Raw genomic sequence first — 16963 nt, 5'->3', positions numbered from 1 at the left:
AGATAGGTGGGAGCAAGAAAAAGGGCGGCAGGGAAACAAAGTGGAAGTGGCGTGCAACACGTGGTTGGTGGTTCCGGTAAGAGAAGCTGGGCAACAGGAAAATGGGTCCAGGAGGAGTGAAAAATGGCCGACGCTTTACTGACAGTCATGGCGGCTGAGGCAGTGCGACTGCGTCAAGCTAGGAAGGGCTATAAAGAGGGGAACGTTCATAAAGGGGGCTCTCCAAGATAGGTGGGAGCAAGAAAAAGGGCGGCAGGGAAACAAAGTGGAAGTGGCGTGCAACACGTGGTTGGTGGTTCCGATAAGAGAAGCTGGGCAACAGGAAAATGGGTCCAGGAGGAGTGAAAAATGGCCGACGCTTTACTGACAGTCATGGCGGCTGAGGCAGTGCGACTGCGACAAGCTAGGAAGGGCTATAAAGAGGGGAACGTTCATAAAGGGGGCTCTCCAAGATAGGTGGGAGCAAGAAAAAGGGCGGCAGGGAAACAAAGTGGAAGTGGCGTGCAACACGTGGTTGGTGGTTCCGGTAAGAGAAGCTGGGCAACAGGAAAATGGGTCCAGGAGGAGTGAAAAATGGCCGACGCTTTACTGACAGTCATGGCGGCTGAGGCAGTGCGACTGCGACAAGCTAGGAAGGGCTATAAAGAGGGGAACGTTCATAAAGGGGGCTCTCCAAGATAGGTGGGAGCAAGAAAAAGGGCGGCAGGGAAACAAAGTGGAAGTGGCGTGCAACACGTGGTTGGTGGTTCCGGTAAGAGAAGCTGGGCAACAGGAAAATGGGTCCAGGAGGAGTGAAAAATGGCCGACGCTTTACTGACAGTCATGGCGGCTGAGGCAGTGCGACTGCGACAAGCTAGGAAGGGCTATAAAGAGGGGAACGTTCATAAAGGGGGCTCTCCAAGATAGGTGGGAGTAAGAAAAAGGGAGGCAGGGAAACAAAGTGGAAGTGGCGTGCAACACGTGGTTGGTGGTTCCGGTAAGAGAAGCTGGGCAACAGGAAAATGGGTCCAGGAGGAGTGAAAAATGGCCGACGCTTTACTGACAGTCATGGCGGCTGAGGCAGTGCGACTGCGACAAGCTAGGAAGGGCTATAAAGAGGGGAACGTTCATAAAGGGGGCTCTCCAAGATAGGTGGGAGTAAGAAAAAGGGAGGCAGGGAAACAAAGTGGAAGTGGCGTGCAACACGTGGTTGGTGGTTCCAGTACGACACGATTTCTGCTCGGTGTCGCCGTATTTGTGCTGATTTGTAAAGTTCTGTTTCCCGGGTTCTTTAGAGCGCAATAAACACCGTAAAAACAAAACCTTGAACAACAACGGTGGAATTACAGTATTTTTTTCCGCCATTTTATCCAACTTGGAATTTTTTTTCCCATTTTTTTTTTTCAGTACATTATATGGTAAAATGATCAGTGTCATTCTAATCGAGGAAAAAAATAAAAAAAAAATTGGAAAACTTCCCTTAAGGGGTTAACATGCACTGGATCGAGGACTGCTCTCTCCTATAATAAACAGATTACAAGAAGCTGCAGCAGAATAAACTGCTCAAAGTGCACACGGGGGCGGAGCCTGCACTGCGTGTGGCTGCACAGATATTCTTGTCCTTATCTCATTGGTCGCGCCATCTTCTCTCTCCCGCTCATTGGTCTTTAGGAGCGTCAGTCAAAGTCGCTGACACTCTCTCCGCGCCTTGCGATTGGCTGGCGGAGTTATCAAACAGAAGCAGCCCCGCCCACATTCCAGTGTACTACAGCTGGATAGAGCGTCGGGGCATGGAACGTTCGCTGATTGGCTGAGGCTAAAGACGCTGGGAGAATAGAGGGCGGTGATTGGATGGGATTGAGACGGGGCGTGTTTTGTGTTCCGGAGGGCGGGCGTGGGGTGAGGAAAGCTGTCAGTCTGAGCCTGGACTTTGCGGAGGGAGGTTCTCTGTTCTGTGCACTGACTATTATTACCCTGACCTCCCACTGGACCTTACAGACCCTCACACTGGACTGAAGCCACTGTAATCACACCAGTCTCCATAGCAACACTGCCACTGCCTTCACCTGCAGGAGACCAAAAAATTCCTGACTTTCCCCCCCATCCTGTCCCTTTAAACTGCTGTCATCAGCTGATCTATCAGAATTATCAGGATCCAGTTGCAATTAACTCTTCGTGTGCTCTGACCATGGAGATACTGGAGAGCGGAGACCCCGTCATACAGTGGGACCGTAAGCTGAGCGAGCTGTCCGAGGGGGCCGAGAGCGACTCGCTCTACAATACGGTAAGAGCGCTCAGTTGGGCGAAACGTTATTTTGTCCTCGCCCGTGAGGTGTCGCCTTTAATTATGGAACCCATTTTTGGGGGGCTTTCGGGGGTCTCTATTTTTCCTAAAGGGGAAGATGCGTTGAATGCAGATGTGATAACGCTCCACACCTGGCCGGGGGCCAACATATGGGCGATGTGACACACGTGAGACCGGAAAACTTTTGGAAATTTTTTTTCAAAATTTTTTTACTATTGAAAATAATTTTAATTTAAAAATTTATTAAATTACCCCCTCCTTTCTACTGCTTTGCTGATCAATTTTCCATTTCGTAGCCGTCCCTTTTATACTCGTTCCTAAGAAATTACAGCCGCTCGTGAGCAGATGTGCTGGAGGCTATATAGAAGCTTTGGTTGCAATTGATGTAGCTGTCACTTTAAGAAATTAAAGGGGAGCTCTACAGATGTGTAATAAAGTCCATGTCGGACTCGGTACAAGTCGGGCTCAAGGGTTGTATATAAATTTCCAGCATTTGTGAACTAATCTAAGAGGAAGGGGGTCCTAAAAGTTGATGCCAGCAGGTAACCTAGCAACCATGACAGTTTACAGGACTAGCTCTTGATCTATTCAGTCCTGGCATTGTTCTTCCTGCATAAGAATTGCATCGGAATTCACCTCTTTATATTAGAAGGGGTAAAATCCGTGCTCAAATCTGCACGTAAAATCCGTACTCAAATCTGCGTGTAAAATCCGTGCTCAAATCTGCGCGTAAAATCCGTGCTCAAATCTGCACGTAAAATCCATGCTCAAATCTGCGTGTAAAATCCGTGCTCAAATCTGCGCTTAAAATCCGTGCTCAAATCTGCACGTAAAATCCATGCTCAAATCTGCGCGTAAAATCCATGCTCAAATCTGCGCGTAAAATCCATGCTCAAATCTGCGCGTAAAATCCGTGCTCAAATCTGCGCGTAAAATCCGTGCTCAAATCTGCGCGTAAAATCCGTTCTCAAATCTGCGCGTAAAATCCGTTCTCAAATCTGCGCGTAAAATCCGTTCTCAAATCTGCGCGTAAAATCCGTTCTCAAATCTGCGCGTAAAATCCGTTCTCAAATCTGCGCGTAAAATCCGTGCTCAAATCTGCGCGTAAAATCCGTGCTCAAATCTGCGCGTAAAATCCGTGCTCAAATCTGCGCGTAAAATCCGTTCTCAAATCTGTGCGTAAAATCCATGTAGTTTCTTTCTCTCGGATCTGTATGTTTTTTCCGCTTCAGAAGTGTTTTCCGTACACTGACTGAAAGCAGAGATCTTCGCAAGAAAGTTGCAGAACTATTCACCTTTTTATCTAATGAGTGCGCTTTATTGATGGAAAACCAGAAAAAGTTGTGAATCCGATCAGAATATTTGTAATTAAAGGGGTTGTCTGGGATAAAAAGAATGGCAGCTTTCTTCCAAAAAATGGCGCCAGACTTGTCTACAGGTTGTGTGGGGTATTGCAGCTGAGCCTCATTTATGTGAAATAACCTGTAGCCAGAAAGTAGACATCTTTCCTATTCCGTGACAACCCCTTTAATGGAGTTGGTCCCCTCATCTATTAACTGGATTAGAGAGTCACTACAAAGACTGGCTCTCCATCCGGAGGACCTGGCATGTCCATGCGTTAGCAGACAGCCCATTGATTTCAATGAGAATTATGCAGTACTTCATTTCTCCTGTGGGGGAGCTGCAGGGAAATCAAACACTTTATAACCAGATCCCCCAGAGAATAGAACTAGTTGTTGGGGGCTTCAGAAGCAGGATACTATGTGATCAGTTTATTTACACGATGAGGATGCCGAGTTGGACCTGGAGGGGCAGGAGACATTCCTATTTCACACATTTATTGAGTGGGGAGAACTGTTTGCTAAACAAGGTCCTAGATGAGACAATGACCTTACCAGCAAATCCCTCCGCAAACACGTCCCCCTGTGTTATGTACATATGGAAACGCGAGAACATGCGACTTGTTGTTAGCAGCCGGACAGACAGCGCTGATTATTTTGTGTATGCAGCTCCTCTGCAGAATTATGTGTCTTAAAAGGGAGGCACACAAGGGCTTGGTGGTGACCTCTTATTTCATCTCTCCCCTGCTACTGAAAGATTAGCAAAAAAAAAAAAGTAAGAGGGGGCTAGAAAAGAGTACGACTATGGCATCTGACTACACACTGTAGTCTGTTGCCGTGGAAACGCATTGGTCTGCATTGGAGCTGTATACACAAAACAGCTTCAATTAAAACTACTTGCAAAGTGGCTCCATTTTTTTTTTTTTCAATTTGGATATGACAGAACAATTAAAGAAAAACCTTTTAGAAAAGAGTACGACTATGGCATCTGACTACACACTGTAGTCTGTTGCCGTGGAAACGCATTGGTCTGCATTGGAGCTGTATACACAAAACAGTTTCAATTAAAACTACTTGCAAAGTGGCTCAAATTTTTTTTTTCAATTTGGATATGACAGAACAATTAAAGAAAAAAACCTTTTCTTTCTATGTAGGAAAGATGACTGCCTCCCAACTAATTGCCCCCCATGCCGGATTATCAGGTTTTCCGGATTACCAGATACATGTCTATATTTGCTCCTTTTTTTTTAGCCCTGCAGGCCCTGGCTCGCCCGCTGCTCACCTCCTAGACTCGAGTCAATTCACCCTGCGGAATTCTTGGCCGCGTTACAGAATGTCTGGAAAGGATCATCGTGGTACCAGGAGCCCCCCGGCCCCCCCGCCAGGGCCGCAGGAACCACCCCATTGTACTTCTCTTCTAGGACCTGTAATCACATGAGTTCTCATAAGGCGCTGGATACCGTTATATCGCCATGTGATTATTAGCTGGAATGAAACTACAACTCCCAGCGGCTGTTGGGGTATGCTGGGAATTGTAGTTCCTCTATAGTTTTGATAATGGACATAGAATCCATATGTAAAAAATGGGATAAGTGGCTGCCTGCATATTTGGCGCCGCTTATCCCCAAACAATGGTAGATAAATTTTAGGATAAACGTCCCCGCACCCCCCTATCCGCAGTCTGGCTGACTATATGGGGGCACAGTCATGGATGGGGCCGACCCTTTGAAATCTGATCCAGGACGGCTTCCGCCTGCAGATGACTGAATATATCACTGGACCAGATGCTGCTGGCAGCAGCGGCAGCCACATGTTGGTTAAAGGGACCCCAAACACCTGGATTTGCAGTTTTACCCCCAGGGCGTTGGGCACCTTTCTGTAATATGCATAAAGTAATGACTTTTTTTTTTGTCGAAAAATGTCAGCCTGCACAAGTGGGTCAAATAGCAGCGGTTTCTCTTTAAATATTTTATATTTTTCACTTTTTTATTTCACTTTATTTTACATATTTTTTTTTTCACTTTAACGATTTTATATTTTTCACTTTTCCTTTTTTTTTTTTTTTTTTTAAACCCGAAAATACTTTTTAATTGCGGGTTACTTACACCACAAAGAGCAGTGTCTGCAGCGCTGGTGCCAGGCGGAACAGGAGCCTTGTAATAATACGGCTAAATATATATATCGGCATAGGCTGATTCTGGGTGTGGGGGGAAGGGGGCGAATAGCGGACAATGGGCCCCTTCACACCCGGCCACTGTTCCTCTACTGAATGTATTGTTATAGTGAGATGACGAGATGGGCGCCGTTCTGTACGTTTGTGCCCCCCATTAGGTGCAAGAGTTTCGGTCATTCTCTTATATTCAGTTATTTTAAAGTTTTCTGATTCTGGGAAAGCTGGGTGACCAAGTGTGATCAGATCTGACCTCCTATACCAATACTGTCCATAGACCAAATGCCTGAACTAATGAAGACCCCAGACCAGACCCCTAAACTAATAAAATCCCCACACCAGGCCCCTAAATAAAGAGATGAGACCCACGGAATGAATACAGATCCCAGGCCAGGCTCCTCTTCACCAACCCCCTCCCCTCCATAAAAAAAAGACAAGTGAAGGCCCCCAAACTGGGCTCAATAAGTGCAGACCACCTAATCGTAACAGACGTCAAATGGGACCCAATAAGTACAGTCCATAGACCAGACCCTCCATAAGCGAATAGACTCACTACAACAGACCCTATGCACCCCACCCAAAAAAAAAAATTCAGACCCCAAACCAGGCTCACTAATTGATTACTGACTCCCTGAATAGTCCACTACACCTACCTCAGATCCTAGAATAGACCCCCTGAAAGTAAGAAAGGCCACCTGAACGAATACAGACTTCCAGCCAGACCCTTTAGACTAACGCAGACCCCAAACCAAGCCCCCTAAAAGTAATAAAGACCACCTGAATGAATACAGACTTCCAGCCAGACCCTTTAGACTAACGCACACCCCAAGCCAGACCCCCCTGAAAGTAACATAGACTATTTACCGTAAATGATTACAGACTTCCAGTCAGACTCTTTAGACTAACGCAGACCCCAGCCCAGACCCCCTGAAACTTAATAGAGACTTCAAACCAGGCTACCAGGTCACCTGACTGAATAAAGAACCCCCAGACCAGACCCCCCTAAACGAATACAGAACTCAGACCAGGCCCCCTACATGTAAACACTAGATGTGTTCTGTGGTGGCGCCCAGAAGAGAAAAGAACTACATAGAGGTGGGAATATATATATTTTTTTTGTCTCCCTTTTTTCATAGAGACGTGACTACTGCGACTCCCGTAACTGCGCCCATAGGCCTCGTGTATAAATGCTGCTCCAGGGTAGATTTCATCAGTCGCCCATAGCAACCAATCGGCTTCCAGCTTACATCTTTCAACTGCTGGTTTGAAAATGAGACGAGCTATCTGATTGGTTGCTATGGACGACTGTTGTTGTTCCTTCTTCTCCGGGCCTAAGATGTGCTTGGTTTTCTATATGGCGGCACATTCCTCTCCCCCTTCTTTTACCTCAAGTGACTTTCCAGCTGCAGACTGCCGGCAGTCTCAGCTTATCCGAGGCATTTCCGCAGCAGTGTGCAGTTATGAAGGATTTCTGTCATGATGGTCACTTTTCCTCAGGCCAAAAAAAATGTAGTATTTACTTGCTGACTATTGGTCTGGCTTGTACTTGTTTTATCACGTTGCGGATATGGTGGTGATGAGTCAGGTCTCTGCCTTTCAGGACTTTTAGAAAGCCGTCTAAACAGTCTCGGGAGGGGGTGCGGCAGACAATTTGGTCTTCACCAATCTTTCCTAGGGCCCGTTATAAGTACAGTGGTGGAAAGTAATACGAATTGGCACTCCTCGTAACATCTGTAGATACGTTACATAAATTAAAGATCATTTCGGGCCTTAAATGGCTGATAACAGGGAGCACTAGCTTGTCATCAGCCGCATCCCTTTGAGAAGATTCCAAATTAAAAAGCGCTTGCGTTTCCTGCGTCTGACAATTATTCCGTTCACGGGAAAACGTGACCTCGCTCTGCCAGAGAATCCTTCCATCTGACTCATGGGGTGGGCTGGACATTTTCTTTCCCCCCTTCTCCTTCCATTGTGGGAACCTTCCTTTCTGGGCTTTTTTTTTTTTGTTTTTTTGCATTTCTTTCCTTCGCCTTAAATTTCCTTCGGAATGCGTAAAAATGTCGACGGCTTTCTCCATACCCCTGGAGAAAAGTCAGCTGTTGCTTGTTTTCGATGAGCATTTCGATAGCAACCATATTGGTTCTATCCTCTTCTTCTTTTTTCTTTTTTTTTTTTTTAGCCGGAACAGATACTTTTCGTCTCGGCAATCTTGGGCGCTTCTTGTGCTTACTAGGCCTCGCGACATCAGGATGTTGTGACGAAACGTACGTTGTGACATTGCTTGAGGCCTAGCGACGAGGCCTCCATTTACGTCATTAGGGCAGAGTAAAAAGATTTGCGCTGACTTTGAATGGTATCTAGTCCTGCCTGCCGAGTAATCGGAATCGGAGCAATCGGGACCGGAGCAGTCTTCACTTTTGTTTCCGGCATTCTGACATCAATTGAGGCCCAGTGACTAAGCTTCACGGAATATCATGATGTGCGTTTTGTTACGACACCCTGACATTGTGGGGCCTAAGACGAAAAAAAAGTGTCCAAGATTCCGACCACAGAAGTGAAGACATCTTTCTTGTCATCTAGTGATATCATATGCTCGGACTGGCCGATAGGGGAACAGGGAAATCCCCCGGTGGGCCCCTGTCTATATATAATTTATAGAAAAATCTAAAAACAAACTGCCGTAGAATCAGTGTAAAGTTGGATGATGGCTCTTAAAGGGTTTATTTTATGAAGTAGAGTTTGCAGTCCAGTGATTGCCCAGTGAGACGGCAGCATGGCAATGTAAAGTCCCCTGTGTTACATTAAAGGGATACACATTCTTTTACCTGCTCAGACTTGCCATTGATTTCTATACGGACCGTCATGGCTGCCATCAGTGGCTGTCACCCATCAGCTGTGTAGGAGACCATGTCAGGGGCTTGAAAATTCTCCATAGGACCAGAAGACATAAGCGATGTAAAAATAGCCAACAGCCCCTAAACAGATCTTCTTAGTTGGTTTCCACTTACCATCAAAGACCCTGTTGTCCCCCCGTACAGGACGGCCAGTGTTCTGCGGCTGCCGGCTCCCTCATATTTGGGGCCGGGCTACAGTAAAAGGGCAATTCAGATTACAAAGAGTCATTGAATTGAGTTGCAGAATTTCTGTACATTGCTCTTTTTCTCTGATTCATGTTAAATTTTTGAAAATGTATTTGAGTTTTTTTATTTTATTTTATTTTTTACTATATATATGATCTTGTTTTGAACCAGCAGTTGGATTTTTGCTCAGTGTTTTTCTTGTCTGTCTTGTTGTACCGGAGTCTAAAGATCGCTATTTGCTCATTACGCCTATCAGATCTATGATCTAATCCTACAAATATTACTCTACGTACAGAAATAATCTGCTCTCCCTGTGAGACAAATATACTTTCCCTTAGAATAGAAAGCCCTGTCATGGCGGAGCTGAATACTGACTGCATCAAACCGAATTTGCACGGGGTAGAAGGGGAGGGTATGTAGTATAATTTCTGAAAACTTTTACTAAACATTGTCTCATTTTTTTCTGGCCAGAGTCCGAAAGATGTCCGAATGGTCCAAGATGTAAGATTCATCCAATAATCATAAAAGCCCAAATTTTACATATATCCATATTTTTTTTAGATTGGTTTCCTTTTTTTGTATTAGCCATTTTACCAGTTGACATTGTCCGGATGTTGCGTTCTCTCCTCATGAACCTAGGTGTTTACTTTTCTCGAAACCCCCCCCTGATAGACAGTTTAGCCAAAGACATCTGTATTTTCCTTCTCGTAAAACTTTTTTCACTCTTTTTGAGCCTCCGTTTCTGGTGGAGGATGGGAAGAATGTTGAAGAACAGCCAAACCAAATACAGATGTTCAAGAATTATAGGATGGGGCTGATCGCTAATGGCTGCAAGATGTGATTGTAACGTCCACTGGCTCGGGGAGGTTGGGTGGGGAAGAGTGTTGTCACTTTGCTACTGACAGCCCTTGAAGAAAACAACAGTCTGGTGGTGTACCGTCTCCTCGGGAGGACCTGTCACTTATTCATATATAATTTTTTTTTTTTTTTTTTTTTATTTCTGGGTCAGATCTGGATTTTACTGATTGACCTGGAAGTTTTTATTTCCTTTTGAGTCATTGGATTTTTATTGGTTTTGAGAATTTTATTTTTTTAGCTTTTTCTTCTTTTTTTGGTGGTGGTGGTGGTCTTGCTTTTTCAGTTATACCTAAGTGTAATCTACCTAGGTCTATATTTGGAGGGGGTATGATAATATTTGATTGGTGAAGGTCCAACCTTCAAGACCCCCTCTCCAAACAGCATCTTCATTGTTTTAGAGACGAAAGGACTCGTTCAGACAGACGGGCTTCTTAGTTCCTTTGTAATGCTGATCAATGAGGTCTCTCGAAGTTCGGACCCCCACCAATCAAACATTGATGGCCTATCTTAAGATAGATCCTCAGTAATAGAAGACTAAACAGACTCATGTCTCCTCACAATCTTTCAATGCCCGACCCTGACTCTTGTTTACAAATGCTCAACCTTGACTCCTGGTGTGTCAAAAGGCTCAATTCTAGGTATGAGGACCCTCCAGACCATCTCGATGTTCTACGTTAAGCACCCCCCACACATTAGATTGTCAGCCAAAATCGACAGGTTTCGGTGACAGTCTAATTTGGACCCTAGACAATTGATTGTTTGGGAAGTTAAGGATCCGTTATGTCCGACTGAGCCTTTTGTTTTCCGAAGATGAGCGGGACCACCAGCGGCTCTCTCCGAGAGCACATGTGACTTCAGCCAAACGAGCGCTCCTGTCTGTGGAAGAGATGGCCGGCATCAATTGATCGACACCCATCCAGTGTCTATGGCGGGCTTTAAGGCCCCGTCACACATAGCGACGCTTAAGCTATCCCGACAACGATACGACCTGTCAGCAGCGATGCGGCGAACTGTAGCGACCTGTAGAACAATGCTATTTCATGATGATTCAATGGGACGTCCTGTCAACGAGGTCGTTGGTAAGGTGTCAAACACAGCGATGTGTGCTACCCAGCGGGACCTCAACGATCAAAAAATGGTCCAGGCCATTCCGACACGACCAGCGATCTCACAGCAGGGGCCTGATCGCTGCTACGTGTCACACATAGCGAGATCGCTACTGAGATCGCTGTTGCGTCACAAAACTTGTGACTCAGCAGCGATCCCGCTAGCGATCTCGCTATGTGTGACGGGGGCTTTACTTAACAACCTCCGTCTAGGTATCTTCTGATCTTGAGCACCACAGCTGATTCAGATTTGCGAGATACTGGTCTTTTACTCATGTCTCCTCACAATCTTTCAATGCCCGATCCTGACTCTTGTTTACAAATGCTCAACTTTGACTCTTGGTTTGTCAAAAGACTCAATTCTACTGTAGATATGAGGACCCTGCAGAACATCTCATGTTCTATGTTAAGCACCCCCACACACATTAGATTGCCAGCCAAAATCGACAGGTTTGAGTGACAGTCTAATATGGACCCTAGACAATTGATTGTTTGGGAAGTTAAGGATCTGTTATGTCCGACTGTTGAGCCTTTTGTTTTCCTGAAGATGAGCGGGACCGCCGGCGGCTCTCTCCGAGAGCGCTCCTGTCTGTGGAGGAGACGGCCGCCATCAATTGACCAACAGCCATCAAGTGTCTATGGCGGGCTTGACCTAACTATCTCCTTGTTGGTATCTTCTGATCTTCAGCACCACAGCTGATTTGGATTTGTGATAGATATTGGTCCTTTTTCAAACCAAAAATCTGGAGGCCCAAATTGTGGCATCCTCTACTTTCCCCCTTTTGGATGCTGTTGTAAATAGTTAGTGGCATCTTTCTGCAATTACCGTATTTCCAGAGACGACCCAGTAACTGAATCATCTCGGGAACTTCTCAGTACTGAAGAAATAAGATGGTTAAAGAGGTATCGATAGATCTAATCTGTAGTTTCTCGCTTTACAGTAAGTCACGAGACATCCATAACTTTTCTTTTTTTAAATATTTCTGTTTTCAATAAAGTTATTGAAGATTTAAAGGGAGACTCCATTGTACTTTGCGTCTGCTCAGAAGGACATGCAAAAGACACCACTTTGTTTTGAATTTCACGCACCATGTTGGTGCTAACTAGATATTCGTCTGCAAGTCTTCACCTGCATTCCCGTAAATTGACATGATCCATGTGTACAGAATCACCCCGGCGTACTGAATGGGATTAATTCAGAGGCAGACAATTGAAATGCCAGTTCCCCCCTCAGGTGATTAGCGATGTATCTAGTGGGTTAACTAATTATGGGCCTGGCATGTACAGTAATTCCACACCGCATTGTCTGGTAATATATTGATTGGCTTTTAAATTGATAGGTTACTCTACTAGATGAGTAACAGTGACCCCTTCAGGTCACTTACACTTACTGCAGGCCATTTAAAAAATATCGAAAAATTGTGCATAACTTTTGAAGTGTAACGTTTTGAAAATTTTGGTTTCCAGCAGTTGTAAATAAATGGTATATTACTTTTAAAATGGCATTTGGGACGTTGAGCCTTTAACCCCTTAATGACCGCCAATACGTCTTTTAACTGACCTCACATATAAGAGAATAGCCTCTCCATACAGGTAACAAAACAGCATCTGTCAGTTGAGCACTATAGCTGACAACTTTCTGCATCAGCCACAATCAGCGTTTGTACCGTAGAAATCTGTTTAACCCCTTAGATGCTGCTGTAAATAGTGACTACATCATTATAAATGGTTAACAGAGTGTGGGGGCTTCCTCTTTATCCCAATCGGTGCCCTCAGATCTTGATGGCATGGTCCTGATGTTTGCCGTGGCAATTCATGACCAAATAGCGGCCTTAGAGTCTGACGGCTGTTGTAACCTGTTCAGAAGTTAGAGGCATTTAGGTGGTAAAAATACACATTTTCATTTCTGTCATGCCACTTTGCATTAATTCCTGTAAAGCACCTGAAGGGTTAATAAACTACCTGACAGCAGTTTTTGATATGTCAGGGGGTGCTGTTTTTAAAATGGTATCATGTTTGGGGGTTTCCCAATATATGGGGCCCCTAAAGTCACTTCAAACAAGGATAAGTCGACAAAAAAATAAATTTAGTAAATTTCCTTGAAAAAATGAAAAATTACTGCTACATTTTTAAACCTCCTAAAATGCTAACAAAATAAAATAACATTTTACAAATGGTCCTGATGTAAAGCAGACATGTGGGAAATGTTATTTATTAATGGTTTGCTGTGGATGATCATCTGGATTAAAGGGATAATCATTCAAATTTTGAAAATTGCTAATTTTTTAACATTTTTCTCAAATTTTTGATATTTTTTATAAATAAACACAAAACAGATTGACCTAAATTTACCATTATCATAAAGTATCATGTGTCACGAAAAAACAATCTCAAAATTACTGGGATTTGTTGAAGCGTTGCAGAGTTATTACCACATAAAGTGACACTGGTCAGATTTCAAAAATTTGGCTCCGTCACTAAGGGGTTAAGATAACATTGTGGAATCAAGCAGGCTTTGTGGCATACAATAGACAAGGTGTGTTTCATTCTGAGGATTGTCTTTTTGTCTGCAATGCAATAGTTTTTATTGTGAGCCAACCATCTTCATAACGCTTCTGCGGAAATGCTCATATTGTAAAAATTTTACATCAACGCCTACTGCCTCCATTGTGCTGTAGACGCTCAGAGCTGAGAATGCCCCCCTTGTTATATTCACGCACTTATTACACATGCACTATATGTGCAACATTGTGGATGGTGGCGGCACTGTGGCGTCGTGTGCTGCCCATGAATTTGGTGGATTGTAATGGCACTACAGTAATAAAAAAAAATATTACAGCTCATGGGATCTGTGGAAGAAAATGGCACTATAGTAGTAATAAATAACACTGCCTTGGGCCTAAATTACACTATAGTAAAAATAAATACTACCGCCCATGGACTGTATGGATGGAGTTAGCACTGTAAAAATAAATACTACTGCCCATGGGCTCTGTAGATGATGATGACATTATAGTAATAATAAATACTACTGCCTATGTGTTCTGTGAATGGTAATAGCACTATAGTAATAATAAATACTACCGACCATGAACTCTGTGGATGGTAATGGCATTATTGTTATTTTTAAGTAGTACTATTGTTGGGTTCTGTGAATGGTAATGACACTACAGTAATAATAAATACTATCGCTATTTAGTTCTCTGGATGGTAATCACACTACAGTTATAAATACTACCGCCCTTGGGTTCTGTGAATAGTAATGACACTATATTACCAATAAATCCTACCACTTATGGGTTATGTGGATGGTAATGGCACTATAGTAATAATAAATGCTACTGCCCTTCGGTTCTGTGGATGGTAATGGCACTATAGTAATAATAACTACTACCGCCTATGGGTTCTGTGCATGGTAATGACACTATAGTAATTAGTACTACCGCCCTTGGGTTCTGTGAATAGTAATGACACTATATTACCAATGAATCCTAACACTTATGGAGTACGTGGATGGTAATGGCACTATAGTAATAATAAATACTACCGCCTATGGGTTCTGTGGATGGTAATGGCACTATAGTAATAATAAATACTACCGCCTATGGGTTCTGTGCATGGTAATGACACTAAAGTAATTAGTACTACCGCCCTTGTGTTCTGTGAATAGTAACGACACTATAGTAATAAATACTACCACCCTTAGGTTCTGTGAATAGTAATGACACTATAGTAATAAATACTACCGCCCTTAGGTTCTGTGAATAGTAATGACACTATAGTAATAAATACTACCGCCCTTAGGTTCTGTGAATGGTTTTGACACTATATTACCAATGAATCCTAACACTTATGGGGTACGTGGATGGTAATGGCACTATAGTAATAATAAATACTGCCACTCATGATTTTGTGACCCTATAGTAATAAAAGTAGTGTCACCCAGGGATTCTGTAGATAATAGTAAAACTTTGGTTATAAGTAAAATACTTTTGCCTATGGATTCTGTAGATGGTGGTGGAATACTATTGCCACCCATAGGTTCATATCCACTCATAGAATAGGAAATGTTCCCCCGTTCTTTGTATTGGTTTCCTTCAACGTTCAATGTTAATTTCCATTTTTCAAAATCTAACTCTAGAATAGGTGTGTATCCTCAAAATTGTCCTAGGGGAGCGTACAGTATTCCCAAGTCAACATCACCGATTGGGAACTCGAAAGTTCCATCTTTGTTGATGGAAGCATTAAGTTCTTCAAGAAGTCATCCCAATATGTTTCTGGCTGGTGGCCTTCGAAAGGCGCTCTCTTATATATCTCCCCCTCATATTCATGAATGTTCAGCCATCATGGGTAATCAGATGATCCTCCTCGAAATCTAATGTGAATGGGGCATTTACACTGTCGGGAACCTGTGTGTTTGAAGCATCAGTGAAAGAGTTCTCAGGGGAAAACCAAGACTTGGACATCAAATTCGTAGATCGTGAGTGGAAATTACCCAATGCTTTCGATAGTGTTGCTGCTCAAGAGCAAGCCCCTGTGACATTAGGAGACCATCTTCTGAGCCCAGAAGGAGTTAAATCCTTACAAAGCCACATTTCTTGATGGTATCCAGGCCCCACCATAGTTTGTTTTTCTGGTTAAGTCATCCAGCTTGGCCCACAGGACGCTCGACTTTCTGGAAACCTCATACTGTACTCGGCTAGAGATATGCAAAGTGACTCAACCTTAATGCCAGTTCTGTAAGCCCTTTTCAAAACTTGGCCAGTTCCTGAGGTCTCCAAGGGCCTATGAACTGGACGGCTCCATGGTAGATCGACGCCAAGAAAAATGATGCCGTGGCTTAAGAAAACTCCCTTCTGAAGACACTGCCGCTATTGTCCTCTTTGATATCGTGCTGTAAATTTTTTTTACGTTGTTCCAAAAACTTTTGGAAAACATTACAAAACCTTTGCAGTCCAAGACCAGATGGTCCAAAGAGGCTCTAAACGAGGACACAAATTAGATCTTCTGTTTGGGCAAACATGGGTTCAGTGATAAAGATCCTTACAGCAGAAATCATGAATCCGTGGACATCTTGCATACCTTTTTCAAAGAGAGCCTGACACTTTCTTTAAAAAAAATAAATAAACTGTGTTAAATTCCCTTATAAAAATCCCTGAGATACCACGATTCTGTCACTCTTTTCCGTTTTGCACTGCGTCGCTCCATTGCAGAGATATTCACATTCGTTTCTTCCGGAGTGCAGTACTTGAAGTCTCTGCTTGCAGTTCAATTTGGTGTTTCTCTAGACGTCTCTGGGGGAGGGGCATTCAACTTTCACCATCCCTCTCAGATACTCCCAATCCAACTTATGACTGCTAGATCAACTCTGAGCTGGCTGTGATTGGCAGCTTCTTGGAGGGAGGGGTGACAGTGTATGCCCCTAGAGAAGACTGAATAAAGGCAATGACTGAAAAACAGAGATTTCACATACTGCACTTCCAAATAAACAAATGTGAATATCTCTGCAATGGAGCGTCGCAGAGCAAAACGGAAAAGAAGGTCTGAATCGGGAGCTTGGGGATTTTTACAATGTATTTAACACATTTTTTTTAAGCAAGCTACAGGTCCTCTTTTTAAGACCTCTGGTTGTTTTCTCCTTTAAAAAAGATCCAGTGTTACAGTGCTGATGATCCATTTTACCTGCCCTGAACTGTTTTTGATATCAATGTGTAACTCCTACGCCTCCACTATGGACTATGATATTGGATATTCGGGTCAACCTGATCCGTGTTGGATTTGGCTTGGACTCTCCAGCAGTAAATAACCAGATAACGTGCGCCTAACATCCGCAGGTACATGTTTAAAGGGCAACCCCGGTCACAGATAGTGTAAACCATCTACGATCCAGGAAAAATTTGCAAACTCTTTAAGAAATAAAATTTGGTAAGCAAAATTTTTTTCGTCAGCATGCCTCAGGCTAGAGCCCACATTTCATAATCCTCTTCCTCATGGGTGGAGCTTTTTTTGTGATCGTTGTCGCCCCCCCCCTGTTTTGTGTTTTGCTTTTGTGTTTTTTTGAGAACTTTGAGGCAAAAATGGAGGACCCCAGTTTAGGATCGTATACTATTAACCATACAGAACAG

At 43.6% G+C, this 16963-nt stretch overlaps 1 protein-coding gene across 1 annotated transcript in view; it reads left to right on the top strand.

Annotated features, from left to right (window-relative positions):
• Positions 1 to 1890: 1890 nt before the first annotated feature.
• CREB3L2 (cAMP responsive element binding protein 3 like 2) overlaps positions 1891 to 16963 on the top strand; it is a 47156-nt gene continuing 32083 nt past the window's right edge. Inside the window, exon 1 of the mRNA XM_069763216.1 lies at positions 1891 to 2263. Coding sequence (XP_069619317.1) covers positions 2168 to 2263 — 96 coding nt within the window. The 5' untranslated portion in view covers positions 1891 to 2167. The remainder of the gene's footprint in view (positions 2264 to 16963) is intronic.

The sequence above is a fragment of the Ranitomeya imitator genome, chromosome 4 (genome assembly GCF_032444005.1).
Source record: "Ranitomeya imitator isolate aRanImi1 chromosome 4, aRanImi1.pri, whole genome shotgun sequence".
In the NCBI taxonomy this organism is placed as follows: Eukaryota; Metazoa; Chordata; class Amphibia; order Anura; family Dendrobatidae; genus Ranitomeya; species Ranitomeya imitator.
This window is presented reverse-complemented; position numbering and strand designations above follow the sequence as displayed.